At 37.3% G+C, this 27738-nt stretch overlaps 1 protein-coding gene across 1 annotated transcript in view; it reads right to left on the reverse strand.

The window, feature by feature from the left end:
• The window catches only part of PIKFYVE (phosphoinositide kinase, FYVE-type zinc finger containing), a 97955-nt gene that overhangs the window by 67410 nt on the left and 2807 nt on the right, over positions 1 to 27738 (reverse strand). Inside the window, exons 3-6 of the mRNA XM_036754216.1 lie at positions 25243 to 25361; positions 20464 to 20635; positions 16837 to 17044; positions 13498 to 13587 (exon numbers count right to left, since the gene is read on the reverse strand). Coding sequence (XP_036610111.1) covers positions 13498 to 13587; positions 16837 to 17044; positions 20464 to 20635; positions 25243 to 25361 — 589 coding nt within the window. The remainder of the gene's footprint in view (positions 1 to 13497; positions 13588 to 16836; positions 17045 to 20463; positions 20636 to 25242; positions 25362 to 27738) is intronic.

The following is a 27738-nucleotide window of genomic DNA, read 5'->3' on the forward strand; positions in this document are numbered from 1 at the left end:
AGTTTCCATCAAAAGAGGAATAGCTAAACAATAGTGACAGATGAATGTAATGGATTATCATTGCACTCTAAGAAATGATTATGAAGAATTCAGAGAAGCATAGGAAAGCTTACATGAACTGATGCAATGAAGTATGAAGAACCAGGAAAACAAGATACAAAGCTTCTACAAGATATACATCAAATACAAAAAAAAAGAAAACTAAATGTTGCACATTATGACCAAGCATGCCACTGGAGAAGAGATGAAAACGTGAACCTCCCTTCCTTCACTGAAGAAGTGGGAACCTAAAATACTGTCTGTCTGTCAGATGCACTGATTATTTTGATGAACAATTTTTAAAATTTCTTCCTTTTTTATTCTTTGTTACATTAGATGGCTCGCTAGGTAGAAGAGGGAGGGATCTATCTGAAAATGGACAGCTGATTCTGGGATGGTGTGTCTCAAGATGTAAGTCTTCATTTAGTTGATGGTACCAAGTTTTGAGGAGCTCAGGCTTAGTACCCTAGGGTTCTTGTCACCAAGTGGCTATATCAGGTGACCTAAAAATACCAGAAAACCTGTTTGATTAGGAAATTGGTCAAGTTCACATATAATTTATAGGCGACCAAAGATGGATACAGGTCAAGCCAATTTTCAACATTCTAAGTGTCTTTACATCAATGTGCTATCAACCACAAGGTGGAAGTGAGATAAAAATAAAGCCGAGATAAAAGGGTAAGAATGCAGACAGTAAGCTGAGGATGTGCTGTAATTTAAACAAGGTTAATATTAAGAGAGAAAAAAGACAGACAAAATTGGGCAGGGTGGAGGTGGGGCGGAGTAAGAGCCATCAGAAACAATACTGTTAATCTAAAACAGAGGCTCTCTCAAACTTAATTGGCCTAATGTCCCATTTTCAAAAAAAAAATTACTCAGGGCCTCCCTGGAAATCTATTTTCTTTTTAACCCTTTAATGGCTTTTTTTTTTTGAAATTTGCATCAGTTCAAAAAATAAACTTTTTTTTAAATTATGCATCTTAAATTTAGTGATTTACGATAAATGTGTGCATTTTTTCCTGCACTGAAATTTTGATGATGCAATGTTAAGCCATGTAACCACATAGTGATTGCACGCACATATTCCTCTGGATGCATGCTGGACTTCCCAACAATGCTCTATACCCTCGCCTGCCAACACTTACTTGTTAAGATCTGTCAGCAGACTTGACCACTCATCCATTATAACTTGCATTTTGTGTGTTTATTTGGAAAATAATGTGATCACTATGACTTTCACTCTGCTACACAACAAATGAAACATGTACAAACAGTTTTTCAAAATTTTCTTATCTTCTCTTCTTTCCTTAACCTTCCACCGCCCCTTTAGGAGGCTATTACCACCCCTGGATCATTCCAGCAGTATCCTGGAATATACCCCAGGGGGCAGTATCACCCACTTTGGGAACCTATGAAAAATATCCATATCTGAAACACTTTTTGACTATTCCTTTTTCAGATAAAGAGAAGCCATTTAAAAAAAAAAATATTGTTTTCTATTTACGCAATGAAATTGTCATAAATGTCCATAAAAACAGAATATTCAAAGAAAAAATTACCAATAAAAATAATTTTAATTAAATACTTTTAAACTTCCCCATTAAGCATACTACTAAAAGCAGAAACAAGCAGGAAGCTTTTCAGGCAAGTTTTTATAGATCTAATTTAGACAACAATCTTGTTTAAAGTGAAAAAACCATACTTAAACCTCACTTTGAAAATGAGATTTTGAAGTCTGGTAAATGCATAAGATCAAAGAGCCAGAAGAGGCCTTAGAATTCACCTAATTAATTCGATATACTAGAAAGCAAGTGCCTTTCTAAATGATTTATAGGTAGTTTACCCCAAATCCCAAGTGGGACATTTTCTTAAAGCAGTACTTGTACTACATCCTCATTAACTATTTGATTAAAAAATAATCCCAGTACATCTCTGCAAAAAGCAAAAAGTCAGAGGAAGAACCTGCTTAGATACCATCTTCATGGTTCACTTACTGAAAGATACAATAATTTCCAATTCCTCTGAATACATTCTCACTAATTTCAGCACTCCCTTGGTGTAATGGAATTCAATTTTTTAACTCAAGATGCATGAGCCAGCTGTCTTTTATCACTTTATAAATATTGTAGAAAATTTTAAATACACTAGTCAAAATTCAGTAACAGAAAATTGTACGAGTGTCCCAAAAATCTTGGTGCAAGACTTTAGTGACGCCCCATATTAACATTTAAGTGCCCTGCCTCTTGCTTTTTCACTCAGTAAATATGTCTAAATATTCTTAATATTACAGATCACAACAGGAATTTATCACAATTTTTTCAGGTAACTACACCATTCCTCACAAGATTAAATCCCACAACCCAAATAACACAAACAAAACCAAAGTTCCAGGCAACGGCTCACTGATTTGAAGTAACATTCCAATACAAAAATATTCCGATACAAAAATTCTATTGCTATACTATTTGACCTATATCATCTACTCAGCTCATCTTTATTCTGAAAAAGACTGTTTTGTACTGTTTTAGACACTTTTCCATGCACTTTAAGAAGCAAAAAAAAAAAAAAAAAAAAAGCTCAGGATGGAGCCATGTCTTCCCTCTCCCTCAGCCCTCCATGAATTCAAACACAGGAAAATAACATTATTAGAACTTCTATAACTTCTATTTTGAAAAGATACGGTCCTACACCATGCAAACAATTTTACAATACCCTATAACAACCCAAAGAGGTAAACACAAGCTTTCATTATTTCATAGGTAAGGTCATTGGAATAAAATGTTTAATTTTTTTTTATTCAATCCATTAATGACACAGGAAGGATAAAGTTTTCTAGTCTGTCACTTTCCCCACCTAAATTAAGCTACTGTAACTTTTCTTTTTCAAACTCTGAGTTTTCTATTATTACCGTTTAGTTATCTTCCCCCATATTCATACACTGTCCACTTGGCAGAATTCTGTCACCTTAATGGTAGAATGTTTTAACTCTTTAAAGAATCTTCTATTTTAGCCCATGAGCTGCAATGAGACAGAATTCTATGATTCTATGTGAGAGTCATGATCTCACAAAGATCAACAAAAATATAGCTCTTACCATTTCAAACTTTCAGATAACCTAAATTTTATTAAACATTGTTTCTCTGTCACAAAGGTTCCATTTGTAAGGTTGAAATGACTGTGATACAGGCAAAAAACATCAAAGATATTTTTAAATTAATAAAGTGTATCAAAACAACAGTTGCATGGCAAATTCCCCTAAAAATCACCTTCTTAAAACCAACTTATTTCATCGATGAACCCCTGAAACTGGCTACACAAAAATCTATGAAGTACTGCTACCTACATAAGCATATACTTTGACTCTTGATTCAATTGTCACTAAAATCTACTGTGTTAATAAGCATGTCAAAGAGGGAAGCAGTCTATGTGGGATACATAGGGATAGATACCTTTATCTCTATATATCTATATAGAGATACGTATCAAAAATCTTACCTCAGCCTCCAAATCTCACCTCTTCTCCCTCTCTGGCCACTTCCTCCACAAAGTACTCCCCTTCAAGGCAATCACACCAGAAAACACTCCGGAAGAACTTCTGCCCAGGGACCCCCCCTCTCTGGATTAGGGACAGACTCTCCAGGAAAAGTATTTCAAGGATGCCTGAGCCCCCCACCCCACCCCAAGCAACATTCTTTACAAATTCCTAAGAGGCCTTCCTTGATACTATCCCAACTAAGTCAAATCAACTCTACTCATAGGGTGTGTCAGGGAGGCAAACAAAATGCCCCTCCCTGGCTCTTCCCTTAGGACTGTAAGCTCCTAGAGGTCAGGGACTGTCTTTGCTTTTTGTGCTAAGTCTTATTCAAGGACAGCAGTTAAATGTTCGTTTTATTGTTTTATTGTTGTTTGGTTGTTTCAGTCACATCCAACTCCTCCTGACCTCATTTGGGGTTTTCTTGGCAAAGATACTGCAATGGTCTGCCATTTCCTTCTCCCTCATTTTACAGATAAGGGAACTGAGGCAAACAGGGTCAAGTAACTTGCCTGGAGTCACATAGCTAGTGTCTGAAGCCAGATTCAAACTCAGGACAATGAGTCTTCCTTACTCCATCCTCTAAGTTCCCACCTAGCAGTCCCTAAATGTTCATAGAGAATAATAAGAAATAAGGATATGGGAAAAATTAGATTGGAGCAAGTGGAAGCTAGTGACTTTATGAGAAATCAGGATATTATAAAACAGAACCAGAGGAATGAAAAAATGGAAGACAATGTGAAATATCTCCTTGGAAAAACCACTGACCTGGAAAATAGATCCAGGAGAGATAATTTAAAAATTATTGGACTACCTGAAAGCCATGATCAAAAAAAGAGCTTAGATACCATCTTTCAGGAAATTATCAAGGAGAACTGCCCTGATATTCTAGAGCCACAGGGCAAAATAGAAATTGAAAGAATCCATCGATCGCCTCCTCAAATAGATCCCAAAAAGAAATCTCCTAGGAATATTGTTGCCAAATTCCAGAGCTCCCAGATCAAGGAGAAAATACTGCAAGCAGCCAGAAAGAAACAATTTGAGTATTGTGGAAACCCAATCAGAATAACCCAAGATCTGGCAGCTTCTACATTAAGTGATCGAAGGGCTTGGAATGCGATATTCCGGAGGTCAATGGAGCTAGGATTAAAACCTAGAATCACCTACCCAGCAAAACTGAGTATCATGTTCCAAGGCAAAATATGGAGTTTCAATAAAATAGAGGACTTTCAAGCTTTCTCAGTGAAAAGACCAGAACTGAATAGAAAATTTGACTTTCAAACACAAGAATCAAGAGAAGCATGAAAAGGTAATCAAGAAACAGAAATTGCAAGGGACTTACTAAAGTTGAACTGTTTTGTTTACATTCCTACATGGAAAGATGATGAGTATGATTCATGAGACCTCAGTATTAGGGTAGTTGAAGGGAATATGCATATATATATATATATATGTTTATGTATATATATAAGTGAATGGGTATGTATGTATATATCTATGTGTCTATGTATGTATGTGTATGTATGTGTATATATATATGTGTGTTTATATATATATATATATATATATGTAAAAGAGAGAGAGCAGACACAGGGTGAGTTGAGGACGAAGGGAAGATAGCTAAAAGAGATAAAATGAAATTAAGGGATGAGAGAGTAACATACTGAGAGAGGGAGATAGGGAGAGATAGAATGGGGTGGATTATCTCTCATAAAGGTGGCAAGAGGAAGCAGTTCTATGGGAGGAGGGGAGAGGGCAGGTGAGGGGGGAATGAGTGAACCTTGCTCTCATCAGATTTGGCCTGAGGGGGAATACCATACATACTCAGTTGGGTATCTTACCCCACAGGAAAGAAGAGGGAGGAAGATAAAAAAAAAATAAAAGGGGGGTATGATGGAGGGGAGGGCAGATGGGGGTGGAGGTAATCAAAACAAACACTTTGGAAAGGGGACAGGGTCAAGGGAGAAAATTCAATAAAGCGGGATGGGTTGGGAAGGAGCAAAATGTAGTTAGCCTTTCACAACATGAGTATTGTGGAAGGGTTATACATAATAATACATGTGTGGCCTAGGTTGAATTGCTCAACTTCTTAGGGAGGGTGGGTGGGAAGGGAAGAGGGAAGGGAATTTGGAACTCACAGTTTTAAAATCAGATGTTCAAAAACAAAAAAGTTTTTGTATGCAACTAAAAAATAAGATACACAGGCAATGGAGCGTAGAAATTTATCTTGCCCTACAAGAAAGGAAGGGAAAAGGGGATGAGAGGGGAGGGGGGTGATAGAGGGGAGGGCTGACTGGGAAACAGGGCAACCAGAATATAAGCCATCTTGGAGTGGGGGGGAGGGTAGAAATGGGGAGAAAATTTGTAATTCAAAATGTTGTGAAAATCAATGCTGAAAACCAAATATGTTAAATAAATAAATTGCATTAAAAAAAAAAGTTGCTAAAATTACGAACATAAAAAAAAAAAAAAAGAAATAAGGATATGGGGAGGAGGGAACAAATGTAATTTTAACCCCTTATTTTTTCGTTCATATTCATATTTGGGCCTTTTGAATATGACCCCAAGACTAACCAGCTAATCTTAAGTGTTGGCTGAACTGTTTTATTGAAGGATTAAAAACTAAACAATAATAGTCCCTTGACTGTATTGTCTATACTTTTAATGATAAAGTTTTGGGTTTTTTTAAGTTGCTTGGCTATTTTAAGTTTATACCCATTTGTTTAAGGAATCACTCAGGACACAAAGTAGCAGGCAAACTTCAGAATGATGCCTTTTAGATTGCTGCAAGCAGAGTAAATTAAAAGACAACTAGGACATTTTGCCTGCTAGGGTAAAAAGAGTTTTACTCTATGAAATGCTTTCTTTAAAAAATAAATTTTATTGATATCTCTTGTTTTTTCATCATGTAGATTCCTCCCTTTATCTTTCTCTCTCTCTCTCTCTCTCTCTCTCTCTCTCTCTCCCAGAGAGCCATCTTTTATAATAATTTAAAAAGAAAAAAGAGGAAGAGAAAAAAACTCAGAAAAACAGATTAGTACGTCACAAAAAAAAAACCCTGAGATTGCTTGCTTTTTAATTTTTTTCTCCTTTAAGGGAAAACAGAAACAGTTTAGTCAAAAAAAAAAACCACAAAGCATAAAACGTGTGGGAATTTCTAGAAGGTATTCAATGTATCTGATGGGGTTTAGATTGTGGGAGCCCCCTTGAACTTCCCTTGAATCTTCCCACTAGGCGTTTGCCTGAGGCCATAAGCCTTTCATTATTGCTAGGCCCAAAATCTCTAGGCTAGGTTACTCTAACCTAGCCTAGCCCTCCATTGTCTGGCTAGTTTCCACCCTTGATCTGGTCAAAGTGTCTATGCCCAAATCTATTATCCTTAAACTAGCCTAGCCCTACATTGTCTGTTATCTCCAGGTAGCCTTCAGCTACTTCCCACCCCTTAATCCATTCTCTTGGTTCCAGGAGTCAGACCTCATCCCAGTCCCATCAAGCTCCTCCTTAGACACCTCCTCAAGATCCTCCCTAAACCCCTCCTCCCATCACCCCAGAACCACCCTAGATCCCTCCCACAATCTTTGTGTATATGAGTTTCATCTTGCCTCCATGAAGGTGCTCAGATTCCATCTACTCCAGATGGAATATGGCCTGCTTGTGAAAATGAGCTTCACAAAGGGTGAGATTTCTTAAGATAACCCAATATGGCAAATTTATAATAAACTTTGTCTCTCTTTGGCTGTGAGAAGGCTTGAGTCAAATTCATTCAGCACGAACCAGTATGTTGGTATTTTGGGGTCTCGAGTACCCCTAAAAACATGGTTCCCTAACCTCAACATATGGTTCCCTGACCTCTTCATATCCAGGTCCTAGCAGTGTCCCAATGCCTAGCAAAGTATCTGGCACTTAGGAAATGCTTGTTGATTAACTTTAAGTCAATTAAAACAACAAAAAATTATTATTTATTATCACTGCTAGCATAGAGTGTTTTAAAGTTTTTTTGGCAAAGCACTTTATACATTATCTCATTCGATCCTCAAAATAACCCTGGAAGACAGGTGCTATCATTATCCCCATTTTACAGTTTCAGAAACTGAGGCTGAGATTGTGTCTTATTGAGGGTCACATAGCTAGTAAGTATATGAGACAGGATCTGAACATGGTTTCTCTGACTCCAAGTCCATTACTCTTACCTACTGAAGCCCTTGAATCCAACCTTTCTTTCCCCCCTGTCAGGGTCCTAGCTACTTGTCTGGTGAAATTCATTACTCAGAAGCTGAGGGTTCAGATAAACAATTCATTTCATTGAAAATGACCAAACCCCACCCCCACCCCAGTAAAAAGAAATCCACAAGGCAGTAAAATGTAATTCAAGAATGTAAAAACAGTTCAAAGCTTCCAGAAAAAAAAATAGATAAAAAGCAATCAGCAAGGAGGTTCCTATAGTACCAAGAGGTCTCCCACCGTGGCTGGGTCTCTAACCAATCCACCAAATGTCAAGCCAACTCAAAGTTATGCTCCACAGAATCTTGGCATACAACAGCCCTGGTTAACCCAAGCCTCCCTGGTTCCACTCTTGTCATGGCCCGCAACAGAACCTCAATGGACGTTACTTTCCCCCTGCACTCTGCAATCCAAACAAACTGGCATCTCCCTGTTTCCCACAAACAATGCTCTTCTTCCCATCTCTGTGCTTTTGCACTGGCCATACCACATGCCAGAAGTGCCCTCACTCCTCAACTCCAATTCAAAGTCCCTCTCTTCCCTTAAGCTTTAAGCATAAGCAGCACCTTCTTCATGAATCCTTTCCTGATTCCCCCCAATCACTAGTACTTTCCATCCCAAACTAATGTTTATACACTTTGTTTATATACTTTATATACTATAAACTGACAGGGTCCATCTCTGGGAGCCCTCTTGCACTCTCCTTGAATCTTCCCACTTGATGATGCGCTTTCCTGAGGCCATAAACATTTCATTATTGCTAGACCCAAACTTCTTGTTACTCTTTAACCTAGCCTAGCCTAGCCCTCCACTGTCTGGCCACTTCCCACCCTTGATCCCATCAAAATCCCATTTTCTTGATTCCTGATCGTCCTTAGACTCCTCCTCAAGACCCTCCTTAAACCCTTCCTCCCATCACCTCAGAACCACCCCTAGATCCCTCCCAATCTTTCTGTATATAAGATCTATCTTGCCTCCAAGAAGGTGTTCAGATTCAATTGAGCTCAGTAAATTGAAAGTGGCCCACTTGCAAATGGTGAGATTTCCTAAGACTCTACCCAATATGGCGAATCTTTAATAAACTTTGTTTTTCTTTCACCGTAAGAAGGCTTGAGTCGAATCCATTCAAGCAGGACCTAGCATGTCGGTATTTTGGGGTTCTGAGCACCCTTAAACCTTAATATATGGTTCCCTGAACTAATCATAAACTACCTTTATATACTTTGTATATATTTGGATTAACTTTATAGTAATGCACATATTTGATCTCCTCCCCATCATAATATAAGCTCTTAGGAAGGTATTGTTTCATTCTTTGTAATTATAACCCCAGCACTTGGCGCACAGGCAGTGCTTAATAAATACTTGTTGACTAATTAATTGCTATCTTGGTTAAGCTACCTCTGTCTACTTGGCTGGCTCATCATCTACAGCCCTCTCCAGACTGTAAGCATGCCTTATTCATACCTAATCTTGAAAGTCCTCTTTTTAGGATTTCTTAGCGCCTTATTTCTTTTAACCTTTACACATATCTCACCTATTACTATCCTATTCCTTATGGAATAAAAATCTATCAACCAAGGTAAACAATTCTACATAAACTTCTTAACAAAATTCATGCAATATTTCCAAAGTTCTCAATGACTGCCTGTCTCCCATAGGGGTGCAGGATTCAATGGGCCTTGGTGCTCATAACTGCTCGGTACTCTCAGCCCCTCCAGTCATGAGTCATGAGTGATGAGTCACACAAGTCAAGAGACAGGAATCTTCCCCACCTCTCCTTCCCTCCTTTCTATCTAGCTTCCTTTTATGTACGGTCTTCCCCATTAGACATTAAGTTCCTTGAGGACCAAGACTTTTTTTCTAGAACAGGATCTAAAAGGTGATTAAAAAAGGGCTCTGTCACTAATAGTCTTAGGATCTTAGGCATTTATTTACCCTCATTATTATTATCATTTTCTTATTCAAAAAACTGAAACAATTTACTTTTTGTCCAGCAGTTTTCATTTGAGTTCTTGAAATATAGCTCTGAAAAAACAGGCTTTTAAAAAGCCCACTGTTTCAAAAGGAGCTACTGGACTCCACCTTTACACCCAAATCACTCTGGCTCTGATTGAATGGCCAATAGTAGCTCAAAAACCAAGCCTTTGTGGCTCATTATTTAAAATTTGACAGCTTAGAATGAATGTAAATAGCAATTGTTTTCTATTAAGGACAGAAACTCTAAAGGTCTTCCCCTCCCAGACTGATAGTTTTGTGATGGGAAATTGGGACATCTTCTGCTTCAGTTGTTACCTAGCCCTTAGTCATTAAATAACAATGCCTTCCAAAGGTTCCCAAACTCATTTGCCCCTTTCCAAAAAAAAAAAGAAATATATTACTCAGCGCCTTCCCTGGAAATCTACTTTCTTTAACCCTTTAATGGTTTTTTTTCTAATTTGCATCATTTCAAAAAAAAATGTTTCTAATGATGCATCTCAAATATAATAATTTATTGAAAATTTGTGGGGCTTTTCCTCCATTGAAATTTTGATGATGCAATACTGCATCATTTAACAGTATAATACATGTTGTAAACAAGTCATTTCACACACATATTTCCTGCCCATACATGAAAGACTTTCAAACAATGTGCTACACACTCACCTGCCAACACTTGGTTGTTGAGACCTGTCAGCAGACTTGACCACTGATAGGTTATAACTTGCATTTTGCATGTTCATTTGGAAAATAATGTAATCACCATGATTTTCACTCTATTATACAACAGATTAAACATGGACTAACGGCTTTCCAAATTTTTCTTATCTTCTCTTCTGTCCTTATGCTTCTACTGCCCCCACATTTTTAATCAACACTCCCAAATCACACCCAAGGCTACTACCAGCCCCCTGGACTGTTCCAGAGCCCCCCAGGAGGCAATATCTCCCACTGTGGAAACCTATGCCTTAGATAAAGTGAGCCCTAGAAAGACCTTAATTTAGAAATGCCAAGGTTATCTGCTGCTTCCTGGGCCATCACCAGTCCTAGTGACTTTTGTCCTGCCACTGGACTCGAATGACTCCAAAGGAGAAAGTTGAGGCTGCTGAATTAGCAAAGCTCTTACTCACTTAAATCCAATTCACATGCAAGTCAAGACATCACCTTCATGATGTCATTGGTCCTCTTCTTCAAGAATGAACAATGTTTTCACTAAATGACCTGATGGACCATACACATCAAATTTTAAAGTATCCTTCACTTGTTGTTGTTTGGAACTGCAATTTTAAAAAGCTTAGCTCTTTGAATCTCTCAGCACCTATAAGATTCATTTCACAGTCTAAGCAGCACTAAAAACCTTTTCCAATATAAACCCAATGCTGCTTGACACAGTGGAGATCAGACTTTACCATAACAAGTTACTTTCTTGGTAGACCTCATGACTACCAATTAGATTAGTGGCCACGTTTCCAGAACTGGCTCTCACTTCCTCTTTTCTAAATGGCTGTGACCTTTAAAGAATTTGTCAACTCCTGGTCTGCATAGATGACATCTTAAATCTTTTCTGAGAAGTAACACATGTATATACATACACATAGATATGCGTATATGTATACACACACACACAAAGAGAGAGACACTAATCTTTAGGATACATATATTTACATATATATTTATAGACTGCTCTTCAGGAGATACACACACACACACACACACACACACACACCCCTATCTCCTAAAGAGTAGTTAATTAACAGTGAATCCCTGCCTTCACAGAGTTTACAATCTAATGCACTAGAAGGGGACATAACACGTACACAAATAGCTAGAACTTTTAAATGATTATGTACATAGAAGATGTAAGAGAGACTCAAGAAGGGAAAAATCACTCTTAACTGGGGATATTTATTAATACCTCTAATATTCTCTGGGAAAGAAGCATTTCCATAAGCAGAAGCAGGTTAGTACTATGAAAGAAAGGCCAAAATGTCTATGTAGAGCCATGATGCGGTGGATAGGGCCTGGTTTGTTCAGTTGTTTCAGTAGTATCCAACTCTTTGTGACTCCAATTGGGATTTTCTTAGCAAACTTACAGGAATGGTTTGCCATTTCCTTCTCCAGCTCATTTTACAGATAAAAAACTGAGGCAAAACAAGGTTAACTGACTTGCCCAGGATCACACAGCTAGTAAGTGTCTGAAGCCAAATTCAAACTCGAGACAATGAGTCTTCCTGATTCCAGGCCCTCTTTTCCACTGTGCCACTTAGCTATCCCACTGGACTAAGACATTTAACTGGTCTATACCTCAGTTTCTTCATCTCTAATATGAGGGTTTTCGCTCTGATGGCCTCTAAAATCCTTCCTGTGATCCTAGAGTCTCTAAGGGAGATTTTCATAGACTGGTTATCTATCACAACATTATCTGAAAAGAAAACATGTTTTAGACATTAGCCAACATGCATCAATTACCTATGTTGCTAGGAAATTTACAAGTGGATTGTATTTACTTTTCTTTCCTTATATGTGTCCAATCACAATTTCCTATTACAATAATACAGATTAAGTAATGAAAAGAGTATTTAATCAAAATCTAGTATTACACACAGATATCTTCACCTACAAAAACAGTTACCAAGTACAGAAAAAAAAACAAAAAGGCCATATTGGATTGGATTAGCTAGCAAAAGTTTTCAATGACAATTAATATTATAAAATGGCAATATCTCACCGCATCCCACAAAACCAAAACTAAGTTTAAGCCTTTATTTAAAGTTGGTTTCTAAAATAAAAGCAAAAAGAAATGCCAAGATGACTCAGATTATCCACAAGAAGGCAGATCTAATGGTAAGTCTGGCATCCTGCTTAGTACTTCACACACAACCAACAATTACACGATGTGATATATACAGTGGATGCATAAATCTTGAATTTAATCTCTAAAAACTGCTTTTGAAAAGTTATCACATGATGTAAAAGAAAGTAAGGGTCAAGCAATTTAGGTCGTCATCTCAGCTCTGCCACTAATCAGTGAGTCAGTGAAGAAGCCTTAAACCTCCCTAGGCTGAGGTTTTCATATCTAAGAAATGAAAAGATTATCAATCCAAAGGTTCCTTCTAATTCTAAGATTCTGATTCTAATTAATTGGAAGGAGGGTAATTTAAGCTATATCAAATAACCTACCCAGAATTTCTCATAGGAAGAAATTTAGTTTGGCTGCACTTTGAAAAAAAGTGTTCTGTTAGCCATGTGCATTTATCAAATCATTTTTATAAATTTGGAACCAAATCCCACTTGTTACTTACAAATGATTGCTAGGCAAAAAAATACTGTGCCAGGTAAAATGAGTTTGGTACAGTAAACGTGACACTAAACTCGGACTCTGGAGTACTGAGTTTGGATTCTACAGAAGATATTATTAAGAGCAGTGGGGGCAAGTTACTAACCTCTCAGAAATTCAGCTTCCCCATCTGTAAAACTGAAATAATTTTACCTGCAACCTAACAAGGTTGTTGCGGGGGAAATGTTTTGCAAATCTTAAAATGTTACATAAATATAAGTTTTTACCATTAATATTATCAGGAAGCTGAAGCAATGGCTTCCAAAGAACTGGGGGGGGGAGGAGGCGGGAGAAGGAGTACACCCTTAATGAATCAGAACCTTGCTCCATTGGTTCCAAGGCTATATATAAAAAGTATAATCTGCAGAGATTCCATTCACTATTTCACCTGTTTCGAGCAGGAGATTTTCCAGCATCCTCCTGAACAGATCCAAGTCTTGTTGAGAGAGTGGTACTTGAGGAGTCTGGATGAATCAAACTAAAAAGAAAATAACAAAAAACTTTGACAAACAGTGAAATTAATGAATCAGTTGTAAAAAAAAGAAAAACACTATTCTTCTGAGTTAATACTTGAGCTATAAAATAGTATACCCAGTCCAAAAGTGTCTGAAATGTCAAAAGAGCTGCTTTTAAAATATTAAATATGGAAATTAAATATCTCAAATATAAGAATGGGAAATTATTCAGGAGGTCTAACTCTACTTTAAGTGGTTTTCATGTGCGTAGTTTTATCTAGCTTTAATTTATAATCACACTATAAATAAAACAATGAAGACAATTATTCAAGTGCTTTACTAAAAGAAGTAATGAAGAACTAAAAAAAAAAAAGAATGACCCTGGGCAAGCCACTTAACCTCAATTACCTCCCTGCCAAAAAATTTAATTTACAATGCTTTCCATACTCATTTTCCAGTGGATAGAAAACACAGCATCGAGTTTTTCTCATCTGCAGGTCACACATGAAAAGTAGGGGAACTACTGGGATTCAACTTATTCCTTCCCCAAAAGGAAAGAATACAGCTGTCTGAAGTAACAGAACAGGCAATGAACCTAATTACATTACCATTTTCAGATCACTTTGGTTCATTTAGCAAAATTACAGTAAAATATAATTTTTACGGTAGGGGTAGAGACCCGAGCTGTCCTTGTAAATACGGAAATTGGCAGTTATTATTGAGGATAATTTTGTTGGAAAAATTATTATGTTTGGAGAGTAAGATAGAAATGGTATGTCTATGTTTTTGTTTTTGCTTAAATCAAAACGCACAAAAACTCAATTTTAACAACCACAAATAAAGTTTACAGGCAGCATGCAAATCTTCCTTTTCCATTCAATTTCATTTCATGAGGCCCTAGGTCAGGCCCTCATCACTTACCTCAACTTCTAAAGTGGCCTCTTAACTGCTTCCTAAATCATAATTCTGATCATTCACTCCAAACTCAGGAAACTTAATAATCCCCTATGACCTACTGAGTAATTTCCCAATTCCTCTGGTGAATATTCAAGTCCCTCCACAATCTGGCCTTCTAAGGCTCTTCTCCACCATGCACTCAAGTTCCAACCAAAATGGACTAGTTGCTTTTCCCATTCCCAAAACTGGCATTTCATTTAAACTAGTGTTACACAAAATGGGCATTTACTGTACGATTTCTAATTTGAAAGAATTAACATCTTTACCAGATTAATAATTCTCAATGCTAAGATCAGACCTACATTAAACTAAAATTCAATCCATTAACCAGTAATCATATATTTGCAAGACTTGAGAGAGGTGCATATTTTGCTGAGTCAAGACACCTTTGAACAAAATTAGCTTTTGAAAACTTTAACAGTTTAGTCTCTCAGGAACTTCCCTCTGAAGCAAAGGCAAGATTCTAGTTGCTCTACTTCTCAGCCCTGTAGGTTAACTATACCTGTCATAATAAAAAATGAGTAGAGGATGAAGTTGGAGAAGAGGTTCAATATCTTCCCCAGAAGAGAATTCCCTCATGGCAAATGAATATGAAAAAAGGCTAGCAAAAGTGATCTTCTCCTCTTCTCCTCCTCCCCCGCTACCTCAAAGAGGGCTTCCTATGGGATGTGGTATAAGAAAGAAGCTGGTTTACATGGCAGATTAGAAGACAGTGGCGATAAAGACAACATTATGGATAAAATGGCATATCAGATACACCAACAAGGGCTGTCTTTCATAGCTATACTAACCCGCTTGTTAAAAAAAAAAAGAGACACCTGACAGCCAGCTGGAATGGGGCATTTTGCAGAAAGCCTTCACAAAGGTGACAAAGAATGAGCTAATGTGACAATACTAAAATCTAATTGACTTTTCACACACCACCAATTTCAGATACAATGCAAAAGCTTAAAAGAGTTCAGAATATTTCCACATTATACTGACTTGAAAAAATAATGTTTACAAACTCATTTATCACTCCTTTCTTGGAGGAGGACAATGTTTCTCCCCTTTATTCCTACCCCACCGATCCTCACCCTAATTTTATGCTCTTTTCTCTTCGTAGCAATCTTATAACAAGAAAACATTCTATGTTGAGTTAAATAGGCTTATAATTGATTTAGGAATGAGTCTGATTCTCTACTCCCACATAGGGCATACCACTATAAAGACAATGATTCCAATACATACTCCCTAGGCAAGCAAAAGACAGCCAAGGCCTTCATGCCTGATGGATGATTACTTAATGAAGAGTAAAATTCCTCCTATAATTTCTATAGGAATCTTAAGAGTTCATTTTCCGCAACTCAAGATCATTAATTATTTTTGTTATATTTTGAAAATTAAATGCTATCCATCAAATATTTTCAGCATTCTGTTTTATGAAATCACTGTCTGAAGCCCCTCCAAAACAAAGAAAAAAATCTTCTTTTAGAAATGATTACACTTTCTCTAAACATATTAACAAGTCAGATACTTGTTATTTGTACAGTATAAGGTAACAGGCAAAAATATTTATCTGAGAGCCAATAGTCAAAATATGACCTCTTTGAGCATGGACACTACTTACCAGAGGTTTGATACTCAACTGAGAAAAAGTTCAAGAAAACATTAACCAGAAATTGTTGAACATAGGATTCTTAATTAGAACAGTTACAGAAACTTCCAGGAAAGAGATTCACCAATGTCCTTTTCTACAAGTGTTCGTATAAACAGTAGAATTTTTCTTTTTAGAAAGGGAAAAGAGGGGTTGATAGCTTCCATTTCAGGGAAAAGAAAGTGGTTGGTGATTTTAAAAAAATCAATACCATTCACTTATATGATAAGCACAGTATCATTTATAAATTATGTTTATTAGTCTCCTTTAGGTAAATCAAGGCAAAAAGAAGAAAAGTAAAACTGATTTGAGAAAATGCTTCAAAAGAAAATTATCTTCCAAGCCAAGCCTGGCATTCACAGACCCTGGTCTATGTATAAATTTCAAGGGATCCGTAAACTTGGATGGGACAAAAATTTTATCTTTATTTCAATGTATTTGTTTCCTTTGTAATCCGATATACGTTGGATTTAGCATGTAAAAACCTTATTATGAGAAGGGGTCTATAGGCTTCACCAGACTGCCAAAAGGGACCATGACACAAAAAGGAGAAGCCCTGTTCTATCAAAAACAGCCATATAGCTTTATATTGTGATTCCAAAATACTAAGATTTTAAACCACCATCCCCCACCACCACCACCGCCACACACATATGGATAAAAATAAGATTTTCAGTACCTTTGCCAAGCTAAATCCTCCTCTAGAAATATGTTGCGGCTCGCTTTTCTACTACCAACAGGTGTTCGTGGTTCAATGGGATCGAGTATAGAAACAGAGGAGGCAGAATCTGAGAGAGCATTCAAATCCTCCCCAATGGAATTACTATCTGTGGAATGAGCATAACTTAAAGCTATTTTTCGACAATAAGTGCAAGCTCGAAGATCCCCTAAAGGAAAAATGAGAAGGATGTGATTAGACATGTTGCCTAATAGAATTATTTTATAGTCTTAGGTTAAGAGCTGATGTCATGAGTTCTACCAATTAGTAAAAAGAGAGTCTCAATGAGTTGACATATGAATAAGCAGAGAAGAAAACTTAAGTATTCAATTAGTTTATTACTTTACAAATTTTAAGAACCAATATTTGGGTGTATAAATTACCTATCTCAATAATTAATCAGGTGCCAGAAAAACATAGTTCGAAGAATGCTAAAGCTTCAAAAAGAGGAAAAGGCCACATCAAAAAGGAATGTTAAGAGGAAAAAAGCAAGCTTTTAACAGGGTAAGCAAAGCAATACAAAGAAAAGTTTTGGCCCTAGGCTACAAAAAGAGGGGAAAAAATTATATTCTGTTAAGCCCTGAAAAGGGGCTTCTCATCCAGTATATCATAAATAAAAGTGCTAGAACACAGATGGAACTTCAGTCAGAATGTAGAAACATTTCTTGTGATAAAGGCACTGACTCATCAGGAAACATAACTATAATTAAGGGCAAAATGTCCAGTTCCTAATTCAGCAAACCCAAAGGCATCTGCTGGTGCCAGCCAGCTCTCTAGTGCTTCTGGACTACAAAACAGCACATGTAAGCTGACAAAAGAGAAAGCAGAACAGAGGAGAGGATAGTCTCCATCTCTTATCAATTCTCCACACAAGAGCCAAAGCAACATTCCTCCAGTGAGGATCTAACCATATTCTTCTGCTCCATGAGCCCTAGTGACTCTCTTGCCTCCAGGATGAACCTCTCTTAAGCATCCAATCTACCTTTCCCAGTTTCCTGGACTCTTGGATGTTTCTCAAATACGGGCACTCATTCCAACATCCATTTCCATGTTTTGTTACAGAATGTTCTCCCTTCTCACCTCTGCCTCTTAGAATCCCTACTTTCCTCCAAAGCTCAGCTCAAGTACCATTTTCTAGATGAGGGTGGTCCTGATTTCCCCAGCTACTTAGTCCCTCTCCCCAGAAATGGCCTAGTATTTGCTTTATACATCCTTAGGTGTTTACAAGCTGCTTCCTCCATTTTTGTCTCTATATCCCTAGCCCCTAGCAAAGAGTAAGTGTGCTTAATAAATAAGTGCTTTTTGATTGTCCAAATGCGAACCAAAAAGGAAAAGTTTTTTTATCCACTGCCCTAAAAAAAGCATTGCAGAAGAATTTGTTTTATCGCGGGTGCTAACACCTTGTGCATGAGGTGCAATTCCTTACAAGACCAAACTTGGCAGGGCAGATGCTATTTCCCTCACGAGACAAGTCTGCACGGTGTGCTTGCCAACTCCACCTGCCTTAGCTCTTTTGCTTCAGTTCCCTTTACTCTGACTGCCATTCCCTGTCCAACCTCTCTCAGTCCAGTGTTGGCATGCTCTGTGTTTGAAGATGCTTCAATAACACATTGAGGTGACATTGCGCAGAGCAGAGGTTGCAAACTATGGCCTAAACCATAGTATATCAAATTCCTGAAACATCAGAATTCAAAGCTCACCCCTGACACTAACTCGCTGTGGGACCTCGGGAAAGTCACTTAACCTCTATGTGCTGTAAGTACCTTCCTCAAATCTGCCTCAATGGAGTGAGTCCCCATACTGGCAATTCCCCATGCTAATGCAATCACAAATCCTTTGCAAAGTCACATGTATTCTGAGGAAATGCATCACATACCTCAAACTATGTTTTTCCTAATTCCCCCCCAGCTGCTAGTGCCTCTTCTCCAAAATTACCAATAGAATATAAGCTCTTCTCCCCCAAAAAGACAGGCTGTTTCCCCTAACAGAAAACAAGTTTCTTTAGGGCAACTTACGGTCTTTGGGTTAGAAATTTTTTATTATAAAATGTTTGCTATAAACAAGGAGACCATAAATTCTGGTGTCTGATGAACTTAGTGGTAGGATGTACTGATATTTCATTAAACAGAAATATTCAAGAATAAGATTTGTAAGTTTCCACTCTTCTACCAGAAATACTATAGAGAGATCAAAATAAAATCAATTCTCATAGCAACTAAAGTCATCCCACAAATTTAAATATTCTGAGAACAGTTTTTCAGCTAAGTTGCTGATGATGGAAAACTATCAATCCATATTTTATTCTCAATCACAATTATAATAAAATTGGCTAATAGCCATATCTTCATAATCTAAGCCCAGATTCATAAGCTATAAAATGTAGTAACATAAGCAATCTCAATATTCAAACAGTGACAAAAGAAAAGTGACTCTCTGGTTTATACTAAAATGAGAAAAAAAGAAGGATAAGTGGGCACATCATTCCTTCCTTCAAATATTTCTGCACACCTAATGTATAGGATGCACTAAAAATAAGAAACACACAGCTTAAGATCCCCAGAGACAGTGGTTAAAACCCACCTTCATTGAGAGTAATATAACATCAGGAGTAAGATTCATTATTTTCCATGTAATAGTTTTATCTTCTTTAGGGAAATAAGACTTGAAAGTTTATAATACTAAAATGTATACTTGGTCAATGCAATTTATCACCCAATAAAGCCTCTTTGATCCTTAATCTACAATACATTAAACTTGTAAAAGCCTATTCTAGCATCTAATAAGTTTACATGAGAATATCAGGAAATAACTTCTTGTAAAATCAGCCCACACTACCAGTCTTATCTCAAATTTGTTGTTGTCGAGACATTTCAGTCATGTCTGACTCTTCATGACCTCATTCAGGTTGTCTTAGCAAAGATACTGGAGTGGTTTGCCATTTCCTTCTTCAGCTTATTTTACAGGTGAGGAAACTGGGGTAAACAGGGTTAAGTGACTTACCCAGGGTCAAATGGCTATTAAGTGTCTAAGATGAGTCTTCCAAACTTCAGGCCCCACATTCTATTCACCGTACTGCCTGGCTGCCCTAATCTCAAAAAGGTTATTTCTATAAAGCAACTAATTTGAGGGTCAGCTGACTCACCTGTTAGCAACCAGCCGAAATAATTTAGAGTTCTTTGAATCACTTCTGTTCAAGACCTTTCAGCAAATCACTTGGTATACAGTAAGCTATGTATCCAAGAGACTTCTCATAATCTATTTCTATGCATAAACTCAAATTCAAGGCCTCTATATATTGTGAATCTCATTTTTTTAGTAAATCATAAAAATCCTACAGGTTTATTTACACCACTCCAATGGCATTTATTATGTACTGCCTTGTATTATATTATGTATATAGTTATGTTGCTAGTTTGCCTATTTAATGTTCGGTTCTTTAGTGGGAAGACCAGTCATTTATTTTTGTATCTAACCATTCCTTTATACAGTATACATTCAAATACTTGTTGAATAAATGAATGCTGGGTTATATACTGTCTAAAGTAGTAGTTATAATAATGACTACAACTGTCGAAAGTACAGGCTTACCTGTGTAGCCCATAAATTTTCCAGGGATTTCCTGATTACAACATCGACTACAGAAGATCTGACCACATAGCCGGCAATGGTGTCTACGCCTAAAGGTGGTAAACTTCTCACTACAGTCGTAACATTCTTTACATTGGCTATCTGGCATCCAGTACTGCTTCAGGTCACTATCCTGTAACATAAAAAGTGATATGTTTGGTTTGGTTTTCATTTTGTTCTTTTAATCACAGAAAATAAATTAAATAAATTTTCAAGGCTCAAGAAAGGATGCAATTAAGAAAAAGCAACAGCATATATTTACCATCCCAGAAATGTCACAAATCTCCCTCCTCAAAAATTTACATTGGGATCCAAGTACACATAGTAGAGTTCTATTACTAGCTTTGCCATTACTTTAAGAAGCACAATAGCACATGTGAGGCTGTGATCTAAAGTTGCTTTCCCTGGAAAGCATTTGCCAAGAATCAAGGATGGTTCTTGATTCCATGCAGATTACTAAATTTGAAAAATTAGGAGCCAGTTTCCATATATATTATTACTACTATTTTTAAACATCTGTATCCAAATTCAGTATCTGACATACAGGGAAGATACAAAAAGAAACCTCTAATGTAAAAAAATTCAGCACTGTTTAAAGCTTCTGATTCTAGAAAGACTCACTGCATAAAACAGTCAAGTGCTTTTCTTATGTAGAAAACACACAATTATTGACACTAACATACAGCCGGGTTGTTTTTACTCCTACCACTGAGGTATGAATGCTCTAGATATTAAAGGGTAGTTTGTAACACACTAAGACACAAGTTCTGTAATCTCTGCTATTTTCTATCTTTACAATAAATCACCAGAATACTGCTAATACTTGGCCCATTTAACTCAATTCTCTTAAATTGGTATCTAGGCAAGTGTCCATGGCAACTTAGAGCATTGTCAAAACACAGCCAGGAAAGAAGGGTATGTGGCATTAATGTCACCAGCAGTTTTGTCTCGACCAACTTTTTGAAAACCCTATCACTGTGATCCGTGAACTTTTTTTTAATACTTGAATAACTGAATTTCAATATAATTATTTTATTTTGTAATCTCTCACATTTTATTTTAGGCATTTAAAAACATTATTCTGAGAAGAGGTCCACAGGCTTTACAAGACGGTTACAGGAGTCCAGGACACATGAAAGGTGAAGAATTTCTAAAGCCACATGCTACCTCTATGGTCTGGGCAAGTTATTTAAGTAAAAAGGGCCTCAGTTGCCCATGTTAAAACCAGGGGTTTGAATAAGATAACTTCTGAGGGCCTAAGGTTCTCAGGCAATGACAGATCCTTCACAACAAAATTTGTTGTTGCTTTTCAGTTGCTTCAGTGGTGTCCAACTCTTCTTGGCAAAGATACTGGAGTAGTTTGCCATTTCCTTCTCCAACATATTTTACAGATGAGAAACTAAGGCAAAAAGGGTTAAGTGACTTGGGCAGAGTCACAAAGCTACTAACAGTAGGAGTCCAGATTTAAACTCAGGAAGATGAGTCTTCCTGATTCCATGCCTAGTGCAATATCCACTTCGTCACCTACCTACCTGCCTTACACAGTCAAATACAGAGCTATGATCTCTCTAGACGACTCCAGAGCTAGGACCACCCACCTACCCCCCACTCTGACTCTACAGCTCATGATCCCTTCTTGACAACTCTAGAGTCATAATCCTTCCAGACAGTTCTAGAATTATGGCCTCTCCCTCTCTCTATATGACTTCAGAGCTGTGAACTTGGATGTTTCTCTCTCATCTCTGTGTCTCTTTCTCTCTCAATGTGATCTCTGATATCTCTAGAGCTGTAATCATAAACTCTCTCGACTCTAGACTAGATCTCTCATCTCTACAGGTGACTGTATAATCTCTCTAGACCACTCTGAAGTTGTGATCCTATAATCCTATCAACAGTGGAAGATCTACAAGAGCAAGCACTGAGATACACACAGAAGAAATAAGAGAGAGAATCTCTGACACTGAAGATCTTACAATTTATCTGGGAAAGTCAGGAGTAACGTCCGAGAAACAAAAGTGAAAAATAAAAGACACTATATTATAAAAATCACAAACACTTGTATAATGTTTCAAACTCTGCAAAGCACTTTATATACATTACTTCATTTGAGTCTCCCAACAACCTGGGGAGGTAAGTATTAGAAGTATTATCCCCTTTCTACAGATGAGGAAACTAAGACTCAAGAAAGTTAAGTGACTTGCTCATGGTCACACAGCTAGCAAGCATTAGAGGCAGGATCTGAAGTCAGGTCTTCCTGAAGCCAAGTCTATTACTCTATCCAGCACAAAGCATTATTTCTTCAAAAGCACAAATTCCATGGTACAAACTCTAAATTGAGAGTTGAAAAGAAAGGAAAATCAACAGTAAGCAAGGTCAGTTCCATGAAGAGAAGGGCAGAAGCTGGGCCTTAAAACACACACCAGGTTTAGATAGATAGAAAAGACAGACCACTCTGGTCACAAGAAAAATTAGTAAAAACCCAGAATGAGATGCTTCATTAGCAATCCACATTCAGAAAAAGAATTAGAGTCTGAATGCAGAATGAGGCAAACTATTTGCTCTCTCTTTTTTTTCCTTTTTTCTTCTTTTTTGGTTTTGTTTCTTCTTTCTCATGATTCATTCCATTGGTTAAAATTCTTCTTTACAACTTGAATATTGTGTAAATAAGGCAAATGTAGAACCTGTATCGGATTACATGCCATCTTGGGGGGAGGACGGAGGAGATCGAAGAGGAGAAAATTTGGAACTCAAAAACTTGTGGAACTGAGTATTGTAAACTAAAAATAAAAAATAAATTAAAAAAAGAAACTGGAAAAAAAAGATGCTCCATTAGATGACGAAGAAATTGGATCAAGTAGAAAAGTGAGTAATCATGTCCAGGTTCATTACCCTCGCTTTTTCACTGACTCTAAGGATTTCCAGTTTTTTCCATTACCCATTTTCCATTAGCTCCCATCTGTCTTCTTAGGCTGGGATTCACTCCCTATCCTGCTTCCTTCTCACTGGACACAAGAAGCTTTGAGTGCAAATCCTGCCTCAGACCCTTCCTAATTGGATGACTCTAGGCAAATCAGCCTCAGTTTCCTCATCTGTAAAATGGGGATAATAGCACCTGCCTCCCAGGGTTGTTACGAGGATCAAATGAGACAACATATGCAAAGTTTTGCAAATGAGAATTTTTAATCACTATTACCCTCACCTCCAACTCCATTTCCTTGTGGTAAACGTCCCCTTATGTTCCCCAATCAATGCGGGGTCCCTGGGAGCAGAACTGCTCATTCACGGAGAAGACAATGAGCAAACAATGCGCCTAGGACTACTATGGCTTGTTTCTAGCCACCACCAGTCCTGTCTGAGCTATGTCACCCAGGCCGGAACTTGGCCTGGAGCAAGGTGAAAACCCAGGAAATAAGGGGCACAAGGCCCTCAGTGTCCACTGAATTAGCTCTGAAATCAGTGTGAGGCCAGGACCTAAACATCTGAGACACAGAGAGACTTTGGGATCAAAACTGAGAAACAGAAGTAGAGAAAAGCACTAAAAGAGATGGGGAGAAAGAAAAAGAAAAACCTTGCTTTGGATATTAAGAAAAATTTGATTCCATGCATCCCATACCAACAAAATTAGATTCTTGACATCGATGGATGAGTGAAAGAACTATCTATGTTCTCATTCTGTTAAAAAAAAAATCACCCAAAAAAACCCAACCCAGTCATGGATGATATACATACAAGAAGCACTAGTGTCACATCTATGTACATTAGCAAACGAAAGTCCCATAAATCACCTTCAAATCTCCAAAACATTTCCATCCATTGCCTCATCCTCCTGACTAAACTTGTCATTTTTTCCTAACATCAGCATTAAAGATATATTGAAAACTATTTATTCATATATAAAACTATTAACTACATTTTCACATTTTTCAATTCCATTTATGTACAGTAGTCTAACACAGTGGGAAATGTTTGTGTTTTGGTGGGTCTTATGTTTTAATATATCTTACCTTTTTTTAAATGTGACTTCAAACTATTTTATACTTTGGGTGGGTTTGAAAGAAAGAGGAACTCAGTTGACTTATTTCAGTTACATTATGAATTTCAAAACAGATTTTTCTTGACTAACCTGGAAACCAAATTATCATTTATTATCTTGTTGCTATGAAAAAATGCACTGTAATTCCAAGACAATTCATTTTTAAAGTTTTGGAATACAACTCACTTTTAGGTTTGAGAGACTACTTGAAGGGAGGAGGGGAAGGAGAGAGGAAAGAAGAGCTGAATAGGAAAAGAAATCATTTAAGAAAACGCAGAAGGAACATTTGTATTTGTATCCCCAGTGCCTAGCACAGGACTTGATTTACTAATAGGAAAATATGTATCCCATTTTTTTCTTATTCAAGAATAAGCCCACATCATTTGCACACCCAAAATGAAACTGTTACATTCACATGCAAAACAGTACCAGTTTCACATTTAATAAGAAAAATAGAGGATGCAGGATGCTAAAGTTTCTGCCTGCTATTGCTTTAACCTATGAGGAACATACAGAAAGGGAAAACACACACCATTTTTCTCTCTTCTACATTCCTCCCTGTTCAACAGTAGAGGGAACGAACTGCATTAATTGCTGAAACAAGCATCAGCATGAACTGTTCTTTCAGATATTTATAGCATGTTTTTAGTGATCATGGCATTATCTAAACAGCTGCTTATTAACAGTCCCAAGCTTCTAGGCAATACCTGGCTTTTCCCCTCCATGATTTCCTTGAGACGCTTTAATACTGTGCTGAGACTTCGAAGCTGGACAGCTGTTCTAGGATCATGGCCTCCTACGACAGCTTCTGCTTTCCTTCTGGTGTCTGGGAAAGGATGAAAAGATTATGTTAACTTAGAAACACTTAAGATCCTTTATGAATGAAATAAAAACCCTCCAATAGACCAATGATGGAGCATGATATTTACCTCTTGACAACGGGGAGACAATCGCCAAACACAGAATGAAACATACATTTTTGAACATGGGAAATTTGTGGTTTGTTTTGCTTGACTCTACTTGTTAACAGTTCAAGGACTGTGTTTTTCCTTTTTGCTGGGGAAGGGAAGAGGGAGTAGTGGAGAGAGAAGAAAGAAAAGAAAACTAGAAAGGAAGACTTTGTTTCCAAAAAAAGAAGAAATTATACAGTCATTGGAGAATCTTTAGAAGGAAACAGAAGGAAGTTTGGAGGAAAACCCAGACAAGCAGGACAGCTCTGAAGGTAACAAAATGAATGTATTACAAACTTTTTGAAAAAGCAATCTGCACTTAATAGATTAAATTTATGGTTTTACATATAAATACTGTTTTCTGTTCTTTATATAGAAATATTTTTGGTGTTTATTAAATTCAGAACTTAAAAAAAAATAAGGCATTGTTAGTTTCTTCAGTGTATGTATCCACACAACATACTTGGGTTTCAGTGGAAGCTCATGTTAGCGATAACATGTGCCTTTATTTTAAAAGATAAACTTTTATTTTTTTAAAAATAGGTTTGGACTAGATTTTACATGGGTTGAAACTAACAAAAAATTCTGAGTGAAAATGTATAAAATAATTTTTAATTTAAAGTTATCTCTGAAACTAACAACAATTTATAAATTATGTAAATATAGGAGTCCTCCTACCAAAGGAAATAGAAAATGTTGAGCCCAAGGAAGAGATTAGGAAGAAAAAATGGTTCAAATTCCACTACTAAAATTACAAGGTCATTTAGCATCACTCATAATAAGCACCTTCAAAAGGAGGACAGTATTAGATTAAAAAGCACCCATGAACTGTATGGACCTGTAAAGGCAAAATGACACGATCAAAGTCCCATTCCAGCCTGAACCTGTTAACCCCTTGAGCTCTGCTGTAAGTCAAAAATCAGTAAGTCCTTCATGAGCAAACTGATCACCCATCCCTACCAAAAGGATCTGACATTAAGAATCACTCACAGACCTTCTGTAACCCACCCATACTCCTCTAAAAACCAAAACTCCAAAAGATTCCTGGAATTTAAGATATGTCCCCAGAACAGCTCTGATCTAGTTTCAACGTCCTCAGAAGGTCTCTGATCACTTAAGATGCCTTGCCTGTCCTGATCCGTACTCCCTAGCCTGCTGGGTCCATTGCACAGCATTTAAAATAGAATCAGAATACAAAAGAACACTAATGCACAGATTGGGCCACTTTTAAGGTCACTAACTTAAGGAAAGAATGAAGATGAACATATCTAAAAAATGTGTGAAAGGTTGTAGTTCCTTATTAGACAGCTCCCCTGCAGTAACCCACTAACCCACTATTGTATATGTATATCACATACAGTAGAAGTTCCTCTTGCAACAAGCACTCCAAAATTCCCTGGACTACTCTACTCTATTTCCATTACACACCATTTTGTAAGGTCAAGCAAAGTGGGACTTTTTGCTGTTTTTTCTTTTGGAGTGCTTCTCAGCACTCAGGTAATCAAGTGCCTTTGATTGAGTCTTGCCTTCATTTCCATCAAGAGTCTTTAATTGAATCAAGAGTCTTTGATGACCTGCTTAAATCACAAGAAAGCCTAAGTCACATGAGTTTGAGTCACATGGTTGTGATGCCCTCTGTGGGCTGACTCTGAAGAAGTGTGTGTACACATACATACTTGGATATACTTTGAGATTAGCATTTTGCTTTTGGGGCTCCCTCACTGGAAGTGTTCGTGTGATTTGGCCAGAGAAACTCTGGGTAGCCCTTAAGAAGTCCCCTCTCCCAGGCTTTGAAAACCCAGGTGTTGGTGCTTCTCTCTCTGGTAACCATGTATGTATTGCTATGGACAGACAGAAGCCCTGTCTGCTGATTTGTGTTATTTTCTCTGTTTATACAATTTCTGCTTGTAATTTTTCTGTTTGTGTTTTCTCTGAAGCTCAGGGTGCTGACTTTTTCCCCTGAACTAAGTGAATGATATATGTACGTTTAATTAAAGTGAAATTGTAAACCCCTTAAAGTTGCTTTCCTTAGAAAAGCAAATCAAAGAACCTGTGCTAGCAGCCCTTCTGTATGGTGGTATTATTGGCCTTACACCTCCACAGGAGCTGCAAGCAGCCTTGTTGTTACACATTTCTATACCATACTGCCTCCACTTCAGCCTCCTCATCAGCTCCCTCCCACCACCCCCTGGGTCCTGGGGTTCTGATAGGTGAGCTTTCACCTTTTCTTACCTATAACTAGACCACCTCATC

This window comes from Trichosurus vulpecula, chromosome 4 (genome assembly GCF_011100635.1).
Source record: "Trichosurus vulpecula isolate mTriVul1 chromosome 4, mTriVul1.pri, whole genome shotgun sequence".
Lineage (NCBI taxonomy): Eukaryota > Metazoa > Chordata > Mammalia > Diprotodontia > Phalangeridae > Trichosurus > Trichosurus vulpecula.